Genomic DNA, 17000 nt, shown 5'->3' with positions numbered 1-17000 from the left:
AGACCCCCGGGTTCCCTTCCATTTCCCCCAGCCCCTCTAACAGTCAGGGTGGTCTTTTTGCCCCAACCTATCCCCATGCCCCTCTCCCGTGGTTAGGTAGGAGCTGCCTTTGCCACTTGCTCCAGTGAAGAGGGGGTGGATGCGGTTGTTGCTGACTGGGCTGTCCAGATCGCACAGAGGGGTCTTTGAGCAAGTTCCCGGCCCCCTGGGGGGTGAGTGACTGGGGCAGGGATGTCCTTTGGGCTCCCTATGGTGGTTATAGGCTTGGGAGGGAGAGTGGATTTTTCTTCATCTGCAGGTCTGTGCCTCACGTGTCTGGGTTGGGCTGAAAATTTAGTCCGGGGCATTGCAGCTGTCCAGGTACCTGAACCGAGATGAGGTGCCTGACCAAACTGACCGGCAGATGCCTCACACGACCAGATCAGGCCAAAAATTGAGGCCACGGCTGGCGGAGCTGGCTGTCCGAGTGACTGACCAGGCTGTTTGAGCTCCTAACCGAGCTACTGAGCAAGCTGACCAAGCTAACGGCGGACTCTCGACTAGATTGGGCCCCAAATTTAGGCCGCAGCTTTGCGGCCTACTTGCAGCTGGCTGTTCCGAGCTGCTGACCAAGCTGTTTGGAGCTGCTGACTGAGGTGATAGAGCAGTGGATGGGCATCTGTCCCCCTCCTCCCCTGGGGTGGACATATGGACTGCCGGGGGGCGCAGTGGGGGTACTCTGCCTGCACGTCTGTCACAAGGGGCCCCCTCTTCCGCTTTATAGGGGGCTATGTCCTTTTAAATGTTATTCATGGTGGGCGACCCTTAGGTCTAATAGGTGTATTTTTGTGGAACTTTACCCGGCGTCTCCTTGCGGGACTGTGGTCGGTGACCTCCCCTGCTTGTTATGTTCTCAGGGTGAGCTTAGCATATAGCAACTTAACTGGGTCTGCGTCCACGCACTTCAGGTGCTCTGGGGTGAGGATGATTTTTTTTTTTTTTTTTAACCGCACATGCAAGGACACTGGTGGATGCACTGAATTTATTGGTGGAGACCCCAGGGTTTTCAGGGGCCCACAGATCTCCTAAAAGCGGCAAAGGTACTCCCTTTTCCCGCCTACTGTGACAAAATTGTCGCGAGTCGGTGGAGTTCTTCTAAATGCAATAATGGTAACCACACATGGTGTGGCTAAAAAGCTGGTCTGTGGACCAGGCTTCTAATAAGGCTCTATCAGATCTCCCTTTTATGGGGGACCACCTATTTGGGCCTTTGTTGGATGAACTGATCAAAGGACTCACAGGTGGGAAGAGTGCTCTTCTTCCTCTATCCGCTAAGGGCAAGTCCCCGCATAATAGACGGGGCCCTTATTTTTCAGCACACAGATGGCCCCTTCGTGCCTTTGGCGCGCAGGAGAAAGGACCCAAGCCATTTAGGTCATCTGGGGGTTCCAAGAAGAGGTGGTCGGGTAAGCCGAAAACAGGCTCTTCCAGCTCTGCAGACAAATTTCTGTCTGGATGAAGGGATGCTCTCACCCGTATTTGGTGTGGGGGGGAATGTCTTCATTTTCTCTCCAGAACCAGGGACCTCCTTGATTCAGGACAAATGGGCCCACGTGCTACTCCGATTGGGTTACAAGATTATATTCAGGTCCCAACCGTCGGACAGATGCTACCCGTCCAATCTACGCCTATTTTCAGTTTGGTTAAGGGACCTACGTGGGCGGTACAAGATCTGCTGTCGCAAAGGGTGATTGTGCCGATTTCAAGGGTTTTATTAAAACTGGTGTACTGTTCCAAGGAAAGAAGGGAAAGTGCGTCCAATTCTGGACCTCAAGGCTCTGAATCGCTTTGTGCGGGTACAGAGGTTTCGAATGGAGTCCATTCGCACGGTAGCGACGTTCCTACACTAGGGGGACTTTTTGGCCTCCATCGATATCGAGGATGCAAATCTGAACATCCCTATTTACGCTGAACACCAGCGTTCTCTTCGCTTTGCTGTAGAAGAAGAACATTCCCAATTTGTGGCATTACCCTTTGGTCTCGCCTCTGCCCCCAGGGTCTTCACCAACGTGTTGGCTCTGGTATTGGCATTACTATGACAGCAGAGAATTGCGGTACTAAGGTACTTGGGCAATCTCCTCTAAAGACCAGTTCTGGTGGGCGATCTGTCAATCACTGTACAGACTCTGCAAGAGTTTGGTTGGACCATCAATTTCAGAAAATCTGCTCTGGTCCCAGCTTCCAAAATGGTTTATCTGGGACGGACTCTGGACTCAGCTTCTGCGAGGGTGTTAACTCCCCTGGAAAAGCTGCAGAGGGCAATTAGGTTGTGGTTAGCTAGCACTCTGTCCTCATTGTGGATTTGTATGCGAGCTCTAGGCCTGATAGGTGTCTACCTTCAGGGCAGTTCCGTTTGCACAGTTCCACACGAGAGCTCTGCAAAAGGGGTATTCTTGTCAAGTGGAACAAGGATCCAAAACCTTTCGGGAATCTGGTTCGGTTGAGTCAAAACGCAAGAAGTGCTCTTCTGTGGTGGCTCCGCCCTTCCTTCTATTGCATTAAACCGTGGTATCCATGGATGCCAGGCTGTCTGGCTGGGGGGGGGGGGAGGGGGGTACTTGGAAAGCTTTGTGTCCAGGGGACCTGGACTCTGAATTAGTCCAGACTTCCGATCAATATTCTGGGACTCGGAGCAAAAAAAGCTTTGCTTGAGTCACTGGACAAGTCGTCTGCACGGTTGTCCAGTTCGGTTTCAGACAATACCACAGCTGTGGTTTAGGTCGATCATCAAGGGGGAGCCAAGAGTGTCCTGGTGGCCCAGGAGGTGGCCGAGATCTTAATATGGGCAGAAAATTTTGTTCCAGTCCTCTCCACTGTGCATATACCCGGAGTGGAGAACTGGCAGGCGCATTACTTGAGTCGTTATGTGTTGGATCAGGGGGAATGGTCCCTGCACATGGAGGGGTTTCACCTGTTGTGGGTCCAGTGGGGGACACCCGATGCAGACCTGTTCGTTTCTTGGCTCAACAAGAAGGTACAGAGGTTTGTAGCCAGGTCTCCGGATCCACAGACGCACTGGTGGCTCCTTCGGGTATCTGCAGATGCAAACTTCTGCTGAGGCTTCTACACTGAATAGGGGTGGAAGAGATTCCGGTCATCCTGGTGGTCCCAGACAGGCCTCTTCAGTCTTGGTATGCAGATCTGGTAAGTTTGGTCGCCAATGCTCCTTGGAGACTTCCTCTCAGGGAAGATCTGTTATCTCAAGGGCCGATATTTCATCCTGCTTTACAGTCGCTGGCTTTAACGGCGTGGCTGTTGAAAGCAAGGTATTGAAGGATAGGGGTCTGACTCAGTGACTCCTACATTGTTGAAGGCTAGAAAACCTACCTCCAGGAAGATTTATCATCGTACATCTCATGGTGTGAATCGATTAAGATGCATCCACGCTTTCTTTCAGTGGCTAGGAAATTGGCTTTCCTCCAAAGAGGGGTTGAGCAGCAGTAGGCCTTGGGTACTATTAAAGGCCAGGTGTAGGCTTTGGTGGTGTTTTTTAAACGCCCTTTAGCTACGCATTCTTTGGTTCACACTTTTATCCAGGAAATTCAGCATGTGGCTCCTCCGATACGCTCCCTGTTACCGCCATGGGATCTTAACTTTGGTACTGTCCATTCTTCAAAAACCTCCCTTTGAAAACTTATGGAGATTCCCCTGCTTACACTGTCACAGAAGGTAGCCTTTTTGGTGGCTGTTACCTCTGCCTGCAGAGTGTCGGAATTGGCGGCGCTGTTCTGCAGTTCACCTTCTCTGGAGGTCCACAGAGATTAAGTGGTACTTTGACCTAATCAGTTGTTTCTTCCTAAGGTGGTTTCTGATTTCCATTGAATGAAGACATTGTGCTGCCTTAACTCTGTCCTAAGCCCAAAGAACCCAAGGAAATTACCTTGCATTCTTTGGCTGTGGTTTGGGCAATTAGGGTTTGTCTGGCGGTTACTGAGTCTTCCAGGAAATCAGACTCCTTTTGTCCTCCCGGCAGGACCTCGAAAGGGATTGGCTGCATCTGCTGCGACCATATCCAGCTAGATCAGGCAGACAGCGGTATTCACTTAAGGGTCAGGTTCCACCTTTCCCGGTGAAGGCGCATTCTACTAGGGCACTGATTGCCTCTTGGGCCTTTCGCCATCAGGCGTCAGTAATACAAGTTTGCAAGGCGGCAACAAGGTTGTCTGTGCACACGTTCTCTAAATTCTGTGTGTTGGCATCCTCAGGAGCTTCTTTTGGCTGCAAGGTTTTGCAGGCTGCTGTTTAAAAAAACAATGTTTTTCTGTTTGAGGGTATATGTTGTTTCTAGGTGAGCTCCTTGTTACCTGGTTGGCTAAGTTTAGCCTTTGAGGAATTACGTTCTTTCTCTGCATTGTTTTCCCACCCCTCATGCAAATACTGCTTTGGGATGTCCCAATGGTTATGAAAAATATAGAGCTGCATCTGTCAATGAACGATAGAGTAAAGTGGATTTTTGATTTACTGTAAAATCCTTTTCTCTGAAGTTCATCGACAGATGCAGCACCCACCCCTCAATATGAGTGGGTTGGGTTTTTTTTATTTACTTCTGACACTGCTTGCAACAAAACTGAATCCTATAGCAGAGTGAGTGGGTGTATGCCTTCAGGGATTGCCCCATAAGCGTAGTTAAGTTTTTTCCTGCCTAGTGTTCTACTCCTGTAGGGGGGCAGCATAATCCAATGGTTAAGAAGAATATGGAGCTGAGTCTGTCAATGAACTTTAGAGAAAAGGATTCTACGGTAAGTCAAAAATAAATTTTTTTCACAAAACATTTGATGATAAAAAACAAACCATGTGTTAAGGTCGACATTCATGAAATCTGTGTGTGAAATATATGCACTTATGTATGATCCAGATATCCAGAGTAACAGGTAAATTCACAGGCAACTCTCCAACTTTCCTGGAGAAATCAAGCTTTGCCTGGTCATCTTTATTCTCCTAATTGGTAAGTGATACCACCCATCACTTAAGGTCGCATGCACACCGAGAGCGAGAGGCTGCAAATATGCTGGGCCTAAATTAGAGAGGGCACAGAAGAGGTCTTTCTGGCTAATAAAAGGTTAAAGCAGGCATTCTGTGGTGTACATTCTAAGGTGGGCCAATTGTATATAAAAAGGCAAAGCAATTTCTTCAGGTTTAGAAAGAGTAGGGATTTGACCCTCTGTCAAGTTGTGTCCCTGCTCAGGAGAAACCCCCCCAGAATTTGACATGGTGACCACGGTCCCTGAAAAAAAAGCCAAATGGAAGTCCAAAAGGTTAGTGTTTTCACCAGAGCAAGAGATGAGGGTATAGAATGAGAACAAATCTGCTGGTGTCAACTGTAAGAGACAAATCCTCTCGCTTTGATATTCACTCTCCTTTCCAGCTGCATATTCAGGGCAGGAAGTGAAGGAAAATCTCACCAGTGGGACAAAGATTAAAAAAAACCTGCAGGAGTTTGAACGCTTCCCTACTCTATCCAAAACTAAAACAAAGATTTAGCCAATCATACATTTTTTGGCCTTCCTACTTTTACTGAATGTGAAAAACATGCAGCGTACTTTAACTTGTCATTACCAGACACTGATCATGGGCAGGAGAAGTGAAAGTGGAACGCATTTTTTAAATGTACCATCAGTAAAAGAAGCCAGTTAGGATTCAGTAAATATAGTTGTATTTATTTTGTATACCGCAAAATAGACATCTGAAGCCATGAAAACATAATGAAATTGGTTAAACAGGCCTTGCAAGCTTGAGGCAGGAGGGACCAGATATGAGGTAGGGCTGTCACTCTTATGGAATATTTTGCAGGCCTCACTCATATACTATAAGCATGTGACCAATTCCCTCCAACACTACAAAACTTCAGTCTCTTGCAAATTTTTGTAAGCTATACGACTCCACATGCCATGCACCCCAAGTCCATCAGCACCAAAAGGTTTCATGGAATTTGGTCTATCAAACTCCTCCAGCTTCATTTGTGGGAGATGAACATTATTCAGATTTCAGACTGAATTGTGTCAGAAAAAGAAATGCACATTAATTTTTTATGAGTATCTTGGTCCCCAATCTCTCCATCAAAACACTGTTAAGCAAAAAAGCACAAGCGATACACAATGCAGCGTAAAGAAAGCAGCTTAGCGCTCTTAAAGTACACCCAAATAGCTTACGTATTGCAGACTTCATCCTCAGTTTAGAGCCAAGACATCTCAATTTGGTAACTTGTCGTTACAAAAGTTTACAAAGCTCTCACTGAAAGCAGTCGTTATGCTGGTGAACAAATGGGCCCCAAGCTCATTTGACTTGGAAATGTAAATAGGTTTAGGTCTAATTTTCTATATCCCCTATTACATAATCATTTCTAATCGCTCTGCCATTCTTTTTCAAAATCCTAAAAAAAAAAAGGTTTAAAATATTTAGACTTTGAACTAGGAACAGTTCTTGCGAAAAGGAACCAATAAAATTATTCTTTTCAGGTTTTAATGGGAGTGCTAGAGAAAAAAAAAGGGAGAATCTGATTGGTTAACCAGGGTTGCGAGAGTAGTATTTCTTTTACATAGGCAAGAGGTCCATTATCATAACTACTAATCTGCCAACAAAAATTGCCAACTACAGTGCACAGGCAATGACAGGGGAATCCCTAAGGCTGGCCATACATTATACAATTTTCCTTTAGATTTTCCAAAACATACTATGGAGGTCAAATCTAAACACTTCCAATTTGGTATGCAATCAAGCAGGCAATTGCACTACATAGAGGAAGGTACGTCGAAAGGAAATGGAATAACAAATTTGTATAATATATGGCAAGGTTAAGGCTTGGAACACACCAGACATATAAAACTTTAGCATGCATGTTTAGAAGTCTGATTAAAGAGTGTATTTGATGGACTTGACTGGGGAAAAGGCAGACTGGCGTGCAGAAAATGCAGTAAGAAAACCCCTTTCAACAGACGTTGCTGTGGGGGTGTGAACATGCCCCACTGAAACCATAGGATTGTCTCAGATACGTGCATTTGAACTATGCAGGAAAAAGCATACCCAGTGCAAACAAGCCCCGATTTAGTTATCCATCACTGCAAACCCATATGGTGAGAGCAGGCTTGTATTTAGACATACTGTGGCTCTAGGCATAGTTGTGGTAAATACAGCCCTGGCTATTAGGTAAACCCTGACATTTGGCCAAAAAATAAATGGAAGAGATTGACAAACCAAAATGTGAGGAATGCAACATCTCAAACCCCTCAAAATACAAAAAAAAAAAAAAAACTTTAATCAATGTCACCAACCTTTGTGTAAGTTTGGAGTGCAAATAGCAATAACTGAGCAAACGCTATCAGATTTTGAAAAACTGTCTGCTAGGTGTCCTAGGTAGAGACAGATTCAGACAGTTAAGCACTGGGACGCTTTAAAACCAAAAGCCAACAGTCTGCCCTCTTTCTGAAGCTTAGCCAGGTTAAAAATTCACATCCAAAACTTAACACTCATCTTCCCCAAGAAGGGCGTAAGGGTTGACATCTGTGCTTTTTGCTTTGACAATTTTTTTGGCTTGAGACTGAGAGGTGGTTCCTTCCTGATCCTCTTCTGCATCCTCCTCCTCATCTGCGTCTCGGTCTCGCTCTTCTTCCTCCTCCCCTGAGCTGGAGATCTCTTCCTCTTCCTCGCCCCCGGAGGAGGATCGATTGTCAGGGTGGCCCCGGGCTTGCATATGACTGATCATTTCCAGTGTATCTGGGTGCTGCTCCCATGCCTCTGTAAGGAGGGACAAAAATGAAATATTTAACCCTCCTCTTATGTTAGAATTCCGTTACTATCCATGATGTTAGGGTCGGTTTTGACCCGTGTTTTAAAATCAGCCATAAAATACCCTCTGAATAATTATTTATCATCAAATTTGTTTCTTACCTCTTGGTTACCTTGTTAGGCTTCTTTATCCTTGAAAAGGTTGGTTTTAATATTTTTGGTGTGACCCCTTAGACCTTTCTTTTGATAGCATACCTCTCATTTTCAAATTGAAAAAATGGTAAAATAAAGTCAGCAACTCTAAAATGTATTTGTCCTAGGTTTCTTTACTTTATTTAGAGAAGCAGACAAGCAGGAAAAGAGATAGGCCCCTCCCTAACTACAGCTCACAGGGTTGAGAGGGGATTGGCTGTCAGTGTTACTAAGCAGAGAGAGTGTTTATGATTTCAGTTTTGGCACTTATTAGTGTCCTAAAATCCTATATTATAACTGGGTCAGAATTGACCCTAACACCATGAACGTCTTAATTTTCACCACAGTATTTTATAATTTAGTGAAAAGGATTATTTTTCTATTACATTGTTTAAATAGAGGTTCCTGACAAAGTAAAAAAATCTTGATGCAATAAACAAATTTATGTGATACTTATAGACATTCAAATCCTGAAAACGGGTTGGTTCTGACCCTAACATAAGAGGAGGGTTAAGCTGTGTCCTAAACAGAGGCTGCGGTTAATCAACATTGGAGAAACAAGCCTTTATATAAAAATAAAAAATTATGAAATAAGTATCGAATGTACAAAATAGTTAAAAAAGGACGTGAACTTAGGAATCTGCACCTGCAAAAGACAAGCACAGGACAAAGGACTAGTCACCTGTATTGCCTATAGAATTTGCTGCAGTTGATGTTCTCTACATTACTGGTTTAATATGCTATTTTCTGTACCGTGTCTGTGTGGAGGCAGCAATTTCAAAGAGCACGACTTTGCTTTCTCATGTCAGCGCTGCCCCCCTAATAAATTGGTGGAGTGATTATCAAGAAGGAAAGGTACAGAAAGCACAGGTTCACAGAATGAATGAAGCAGAGAGGACCTTGCACTGCAGATCCTCAGGTGTAGCTTATTCTGGAGTAAGCAGAACAGTAAGCAAGCAGCACAGTGACTGCATATTAGCAAGCAAGCCCTATCCCTGAATAAAACAAAAACACCACACCCAATCAGTAAAAAAGAAAAAAAAATCCCTTACATCCAAGCCTCAGGTATGCACATCTATGTGAAGTTAACATAACTGGGCCTTCTCAGTTTATTCTGTGAAAGCCAATAATTCAAAACCTGCAGGATAATGCTCCTGCACAGTGCAACTTATGAAAGGCGGCAGAAATTTTGCAGCCTGTATCTACATTCACAACCCTGGATTTATACGTTAGTGGCAGCAGCCATTTTTCTATGTGGTGCCTATTTGCAGTGTGCATACCCTGCAGAGGAAATCCTTGTTCCGTTCGTGTGGAACTGGTTTGGATTGCACACTGATAGGCGCAGCCAACATTTTTGATTTTATTTCAATTTGTGCGGAACTAGTAAAGAAATAGACGTTGTTGTGTGTGGCAGTGTTAATTTTGGCAGCAAATTTCAATTTAGTTTTAGTCTTAGGACTAAAATGGCATTTTAGTTTTAGTCCCATTTTAGTCTTCTGCAAGTGTTTTAGTTTTAGTCGTATTTAGTCGACTAAAACGTCCTACATTTTAGTCATCTATAATCGAATGGGTGTAGTTCAATTGTAATTTGTAATGCATTATTTAAGCATTTCTCTACAATTTCCAAACTCATTATATACTACTGCTGGTCCTGGAGTGAAAAATCAAATATGTTATTATTTATGGTATTAAGCTTTGAGCATGCACCAGTGCTAATTTTGGCAGCAAATTTCGATTTAGTTTTAGTTATAGTCTTGACTAAAATGCCATTTTAGTTTTAGTCGTAATTTAGTCTTAGGACTAAAATGCCATTTTAGTTTTTGTCATATTTTAGTCATCTGAATTGTTTTCATTTTAGTCGACTAAAATTGTGTTAATTTAGTCGACGAAACCGTTTTAGTCGGTTTTAGTTGACGAAATTAACACTGGTGTGTGGGACAAAACACTGGGCTGGAAGTCTTTGCTTCCAGATCAGCTCACAGAAAAGTGACAAGGACGCTGATTTCTGGCAAGAAAAACAGGTATTTCTGTACTTTCTGAAAATGTTCTTAGCCTGCCTGAAAAAAAAAAAAAAAAATGCAGCTATTACATCCAAGAGTTGGTAATCTGCATTTTAAATTTCTTTCGTTTTTATTGTCTTCATGAGAATCTCAACATGCAAAATTGAAAAAAACTGTACACTTTTGGATTAATTTGCTTAACACTATAACAAAATACAAAGTAGTTTGGATATAACCACAAATACAAAATCAAACATTTCGCTTAGCGTTATACCAATAGTCTGGTTATGATTTGCTGTAAATTGGTGAGGACAAGCCCTTCAACTCCGGACACCCCCGCTAGGAGCATGCTCTGTCGTGTAAAGGAGGGCTCCACCCAACTCCAAGGTTTGTAAACAAAGTGTTAGGTTAACAAGAAAATGACAAAAAGAGTAATTGCTTAAGAACAAAGTTAAACATTAAATCGTTATTGAGCCAAAAACGACAGACCAGAACGATGTTGTAGTGGGGAAACTAGTAGTCGGCCCTGCCAGAGCAATAAATTGTAGCCAGTCCACCCCCTACTTTGTATTCTCCCCATAGGCATAGAGAATAATTCAACCCATTTGGGGTAATTGGGGCTCCTCCGGAGAGTGGGGGGAGTGATGACTTGAGGTTGGGTTGGAAGGAGACCTACTTGATTTCCAGTTTGGCTAATCATTCTGGTTTGTCAAAGAGAGCCGACAAAGTCCTATACATGCAGGAAAGGAAAAAATAAAAAAAAAAAGGGAAACAAGTTGGGTCAAAAGAGAGTAGGGAGGGAAGAGAAAGGGTAGGAATAAAGAGAGGAGGAAAGTAAAAAAGATGGAAACCTACAATGCAGTGCATTGTTTACATAGTTAGGAGAAGGATGAATTCGTATTGAATCTTTACAGGCATACCCCGTTTTAAGTACACTCACTTTACGTACACTCGCGAGTACGGACACAGCCTGGTCAGCTTGGCATGGCATTACTCCCAGTTTTTAACATTGGCGTCTATGGGACATCTTGGTCAGCTTGACATGGCACTACTCCCAAACCATAAGTGACAGGGATACCAAACCATAAGTGACAGGGATACAGGGGACCCAGGACTACAACATATCCTATTTGTGGCCAGCCAGCTTGCCTAGGAAATGAAAAAAGGTATTGCTTCACTTTAAGTACATTTTCGTTTTACATACATGCTCTGGTCCCATTGTGTACTTAAAAGTGGGGTATGCCTGTAGTTTATATAGATATTTTCATATACTCAGCCCAGGGTTCCCAGGTTCGGTAAGCTGCATTTAAGATACACTTTACGTACACATTTTATAATCAGCAAAAAAAAAAAAAAAAATTGTACTAAAAGCATATCTAAACCTAAAAACAAAAATGTAATATATTGCAGTTTACCATTACTTACTGTAACTCTGGTGGTTGCATTCGTTTTCTTTTCTCAAGATAAGAAACTTTTCAGACAGTACAGATAAAAACCTTTCGATCTTGCCAGCATGCAGTTTCCTGCATTCCTGGCAAGATCCCATCAATCCACCACATAATGGAGATAAACAAAGGAAGACATGTAGTCAAGCCTGGGTGGCAAACATGGTGACACTACAGGGAAAAAAGCCTTTAAAAAATAAATAAAAAACAGATGCAACCACACCTAAGGACTGTTAAGTGGTAAAATAATAAAACTTTGGGTTTAAATACACTTTATAGTGTGTGAGAGAGTGATATACCCATTAAAGTACAGCTAAAGGTTTCGGTATGAGATCCACCCCTCAAAAAAAAATAAAAATAATAATTTATATATATATATATATATATATATATATATATATGCAGCTAGACAGCTTCTGAAGAAGTGGTTAGATACCACAATACGTGTGAAGCTATTCTGTGGATACACTCCATATCTTATTGCAGCTTTACACGAGTATGGACTTCTCAGTATCTGATATCTGATCACAATGGGTGCTCAACCTGTGGCCCTCCAGCTGCTGCAAGTCTCATTGCTGCAAGTATTCGAGAACCGAAGGACATTCCTGTAAACACACACACACCTTTTTTTCAGTTGGAACTTGGTGAAACTCAGTTCCACCACCTCTGGTTCAGGTCCTCTGCTTTCTGCTCACACTATTACTTGTACACATAGAAGTTCGGCTTTTGTGTTTACAAGTGACAGCTTGTCTCCCAATGGCTCCCACAGATCTGATCTCCTGAGCGGCTCCCACTTAGTGCAGGATGGGGACAAGGGAGATGTAGGTGCCCCGGGTGCAGTGCACTCACTGGATGATCTCCCTGCAAGTGAAAAAGGTGCAGCCACCTCCAGTGTGCAGGGAGGTACTAGAGCAGCTTAATACAACAACAATAGTAAAACATGTGGAAGATGGTGGACCTTTTGAGGTGGGGGGTGGGGGGGGGGGGATAGAGGCAGTGGAGGGGGGGGGTTGCATGCAGAGGTCAAACCTGAAGAGGGGTGAAGGTGAGACGTGGATGGCGGATGCAGAGGTTAGCAGCTGTGGAAGAAGGCTTAACTGTATACAGCGCACCCCTGAACTCTGTACGTAATGCACTCCTGGTATTTATTGCTCCTTAAAGACCCTCCTACTCTTAGTGAAATTTGACCAAACCAGTATTTGATGTGGTTTGGGTGTGTGTGGGGATCGCAGTTGAGTTCCTGCACCTGTTTTCTGAGAGGAAAAAAAAGCCCTGCATACACACATTATATATTATATATATATACATACATACATACATACATACATACATACATACACACACATATATTATATATATATATATATATATATATATATTATATATATAGTACAAGACAACACCGGGTGGGAATCCGGCTGTCCTGGAAGTCTCTCAGAAAAGGAGTTACCGGTAAGTCTAACTCAGCTTTTCTCAAGTAGTCTTTCAGGACAGCCCATGAGACGATGAGCCAGAAACTTACCAGTCTAGGGAGGGACTACTGCCTGGAGCACCTTTCGACCAAATGCCTGTTCCTGAGAAGAGAGGAGGTCCAGGCGATAATGTCTAACAAAGGTCGAAAAGTTACACCAGGTAGCTGCCTTAGATTTGTTCTGGTGAGGCACCAGCCCTTTCGGCCCAAGACGTGGACAAGGTCCTTGTTGAATGTGCGTTAATAAACAGTGGAGCAACATCTTTTGCATAATAAGCTTCTGTAATAGCCTGCTTTATCCACCTAGCTATGGTGGCTTTAGAAGCTCTATTACCCCAATGTGTGCCAGAAAAAGTACAAATAAGGTATCACACTTCCTAAAGGATTTAGTCAAATATAGGTAAGGCAGAAGAGCTCTTCCAACATCCAAAAAACTAAAATTCTTCTCTTTGTCATTTTTTGGAGAACTACAAAAAGGTAGGTAGTACAATATCCTGTGTTCTATGGAAGGAAGTAGCTACCTTAGGTAAAAACCTTGGATCGGTTTTTAACACTATTCTATCCTCAAAAATCATAAGAAAAGGCTCCCTAATTGAGAGGGCCTGCAAGTGACTGACTCTTCGAGCTGACGTCACTGCAATCAGGAATGCAGCTTTCAGAGTGAGTAGTTTTTCTGTTAAATCCTTCAAGGGTTCGAAAAGGAACTGTTACCAAGGCTTGAAGGACCAGGGATAGGTTCGAAGTCGGACATGTTCTGACAACTATAGGTTTAGCCCGGGCGATTGCCTTGAAGAACCTAGCTATAATGGGATTTTCCCAAAGGGAATACTGGAGAAAAATACAGATGGCAGCAGCCTGCACTTTCAAAGTCTCTTATCAACGCCCTCTTGAAAAAAATTCCAGAATAGACAGTACATCCGGGGATGGTCTATGATTTTCAGCCAGCCAAGAGTTAAATCTCCTCCACACTTTGGAATATATTGCTCTTGTGACAGGCTTTCGACAATTGATCCAAAATAAATTTGCGATGCTTAGCACCTCTCTCCTGCGCTCAGAATCAGGACTCAGACTACTTCTGTCACGGGACTCATACTTGGCATCCCCAATGGCTAGACCTTGCTGCCGTCTACGACCGGGGTGGTCGACATAACACTGTAAACACAAAACACAAAAGAAGGGCGCACCAGCCTAGCGCATTATCCTCAGTAAGGCTTTTTATTTATAAAAGATTAAAAGATGTCTACTCACAAACAGGTGATGTAAACCAGCAGATCAGATACAACTAATAACGTCCACAATGTTGGGAGTCCTCAGTCTTTGTCTAGGATGTAGGCTAACGTGTTTTGAGGCAATGCATCTTTCTCAGAGCCTCGACAATTGATCAAGGTCTTCACCGCCTTATCGGAGAATCCTTGGGAACTTAGTATCTGCTCTTCAGATACCAAGCTGTCAGTTTCAGGGACGTGATGTGCGGATGGGATACCAGACCCTGAGTCAACAGGTCCTGTCTCAAAGGCAAAGTTATTGGAGGTTTTGAGGTTAAGGCCTGTAGGCGTGAAAGACCAGGGGTTCGCAAAGGCGTAGATCTCCAGGGATTGATCCCATTGGTTCAGGGAAAAAAACCTCTTGTTTTGCTGTTTGTTTGAGCTGCATAGAGGTCCACTTCTGGTAAACCCTATTTGGCCGCAACTTCTGCAAAGCCCTTTGGGTTGCGGGACCAATTTTCCCGACACACCTGGTAGTGGCTGAGGTGGCCTGCTAAGACATTCTGAGTCCCATTCAGATGAATAGCTGAAATGGAGGCAAGATTCATCTCGGCCCAAGAGAATACTTTCTTGGCTATGAACTGCAATCCCCAACTCCGTGTACCTCCCTGTTTGTTGAGATACGCCACCGTTGCTATGTTCTCGGATTGAATCTGCAGATTGCTTCCCTTTATGTCTATCTAAAATGACCTAAGGCTTTTTGTACTGCCATGAGCTCTTTCTGATTTGACGAGGTTTGTGCTTCTAGCGGGGACCGTTCTCCCTAATTCAAGAAAAGTGCAGCACTGTAGCCACACCATCACAGAAAGCTGCATTAGGTGTACTTCGCTGGCAGGCTCAACAGGTATTTGTCAGGCTTCCCAGGGGGACTAACTAGAAAACTAACTGTAAATAAGTAACTTTTTTTTTGCTAAAAACAGAAAGCAATTCTTAAAATACCTTTGTGACAGGAGTAGCCTGGAGGCCTCATGCATAAACAAAGTCGTCCGTCCACGGCAAGGCGAAGCAAACTGTTGGCAGCTCGGTAGGCATCATTGCGTGCGGCTTTTGCAGTCTTATATCCACGTTTTTCAGCCCAGGCTGTGCACAGAAGGGGGAAGGATAAGAGCAAATCACATTCTAATGCAGGTCTACAAGGTGAACATGCAAACCAATAATTAGCCTCTTACCATCACAGATGTTCCATGCTGTCCAACCCTTCTCGCCTCCTTCTGGTTGAGTCAGCTTGAGGAGTCTGGGCACAGGTATTCGGCAAGACAGGTACCCCACGGAGGTATAAGGTTCTTGAATTTGTGCAATGGGGTATATACCAGCAAGTAGCTGTGGGAGTCACAGCAAAATTTAAATTAAAGCTCCTTTGAAGTCTCATACTTGTATATTTATTTATAGACCTACACCCTTGCATATAATTTGTGAAGGGTTTTTAAATGGAAATGCCTTACATACCCCTTTTTCTCAATGAAAATGCGACTTTCTGCGCTCTGACTCCAGTGCTCTGTGCTGGCATAGGATCAGCCACACCCTTTATCGCAAATGTCCTCACACTGATCCGTACTGCAGAGCAATCATATTTATACAGTGCTGTTATCTCCTTAAAGTAAAACTATAGGCAAAACTTTTTTTGTTAATTTTGAACAGCGTAAGTGAGGCTTATAACCCCGGTCAGGTTTTTTTTTTTTTTGTCATCTGTGTCCCGTTTTGGAAATTTCCCTTCGCTTCCTGTCCCATGGCCAAACAGGGAGTGAGAGAAAATCCATGAAAATTAAGAGAATCCCTTAGGGACCTCAGGTCACCAGAACTTGTGTCCCCATTGGAGGATTTCCCCTCTAATACTTTTCTGACGACAACCCAAAATATGGGATTTTCTTTACTTCGACTGTCAATGATATTGATTAACAGGACAAATCGAGAGGGTGACTCTACCTACCGGGGACACAGACAGCAAAAAAAAAAAAACTGATAGGGGTTATAATCCCTCTCCTCTCTAACCAAAACTAAAAAAAAAAAAAAAAAAAAAAAAAAAACTAAAATTTTGCCTTTAGTTATACTTTAATATATGTACAACAGAGGAGCGCACAGAGTGGACCTCGCTGACCTGCTACTACTCATTCAGCAGGTTGGAAGGACTACTAAAGAAGCAGAACTTCAGCAGTCATTTTTTCAGCTACCCATTAGATGAGCCAGTACCATTATCATGGCATTATGTTGAATAGCTGACAGGGGAGGCAGGATATGCTGCAGTCATATAATTAACAGATCAGCATGCTTTGTCTAACACAATAAATTTGTTAAAGAGTTGTTTTTAGTTAAAAAGACTGGAAAACTAAACTGCTCACAGCATCTCGTTTGTAAAGTCTGTATATTATGATAAATCACACGCAATTAGAGGATGCTGGAAGAGCAGGTAAAGGAGTACCTGCATATTTCCTGGCACAGGGACTTACCTGCTGTTGCCTATCTATCAGTGATGGGAAGATGAGGCCAGGGCAGTCGCACAGGCGTACTGTGGGCGTCAGGAAATAGGTCTGGAAGTATTTGGTGTGACCAGGGGTCCGAGAAACACTGACAATCTTCCTGCCCACAAGACCATTGATTAATGATGACTTCCCTACATTTGGGAATCCTGTGAATGGGATCAGAAAAAAAAACAAACACACAACAATGAATGAGAATAGGGATGCTTCTATTTAAACCGTTCTCTTCACTCCTGCCAAGACCTCCTGCACTCTAGCTTCTTCACCACCCCCTCCCATGCTTGCCTCCACGACTTCACCAGAGACTCTCCCATCCTCTGGACCCCTTAACCCAAGCTGTGCGACTATCTCATACTCTATCCACCTTTAGGTGATCTTTGAAAACCCACCTA

At 43.5% G+C, this 17000-nt stretch overlaps 1 protein-coding gene across 1 annotated transcript in view; it reads right to left on the bottom strand.

Moving 5' to 3' along the window:
• Positions 1-6990: 6990 nt before the first annotated feature.
• GNL1 (G protein nucleolar 1 (putative)) overlaps positions 6991-17000 on the bottom strand; it is a 35798-nt gene continuing 25788 nt past the window's right edge. Inside the window, exons 9-12 of the mRNA XM_082262508.1 lie at positions 16579-16757; positions 15304-15454; positions 15074-15214; positions 6991-7770 (exon numbers count right to left, since the gene is read on the bottom strand). Of these exons, the coding sequence (XP_082118634.1) occupies positions 7496-7770; positions 15074-15214; positions 15304-15454; positions 16579-16757 (746 nt within the window). The 3' untranslated portion in view covers positions 6991-7495. The remainder of the gene's footprint in view (positions 7771-15073; positions 15215-15303; positions 15455-16578; positions 16758-17000) is intronic.

The sequence above is a fragment of the Pelophylax lessonae genome (genome assembly GCF_965119305.1).
Source record: "Pelophylax lessonae genome assembly, chromosome: 7".
Lineage (NCBI taxonomy): Eukaryota > Metazoa > Chordata > Amphibia > Anura > Ranidae > Pelophylax > Pelophylax lessonae.
This window is presented reverse-complemented; position numbering and strand designations above follow the sequence as displayed.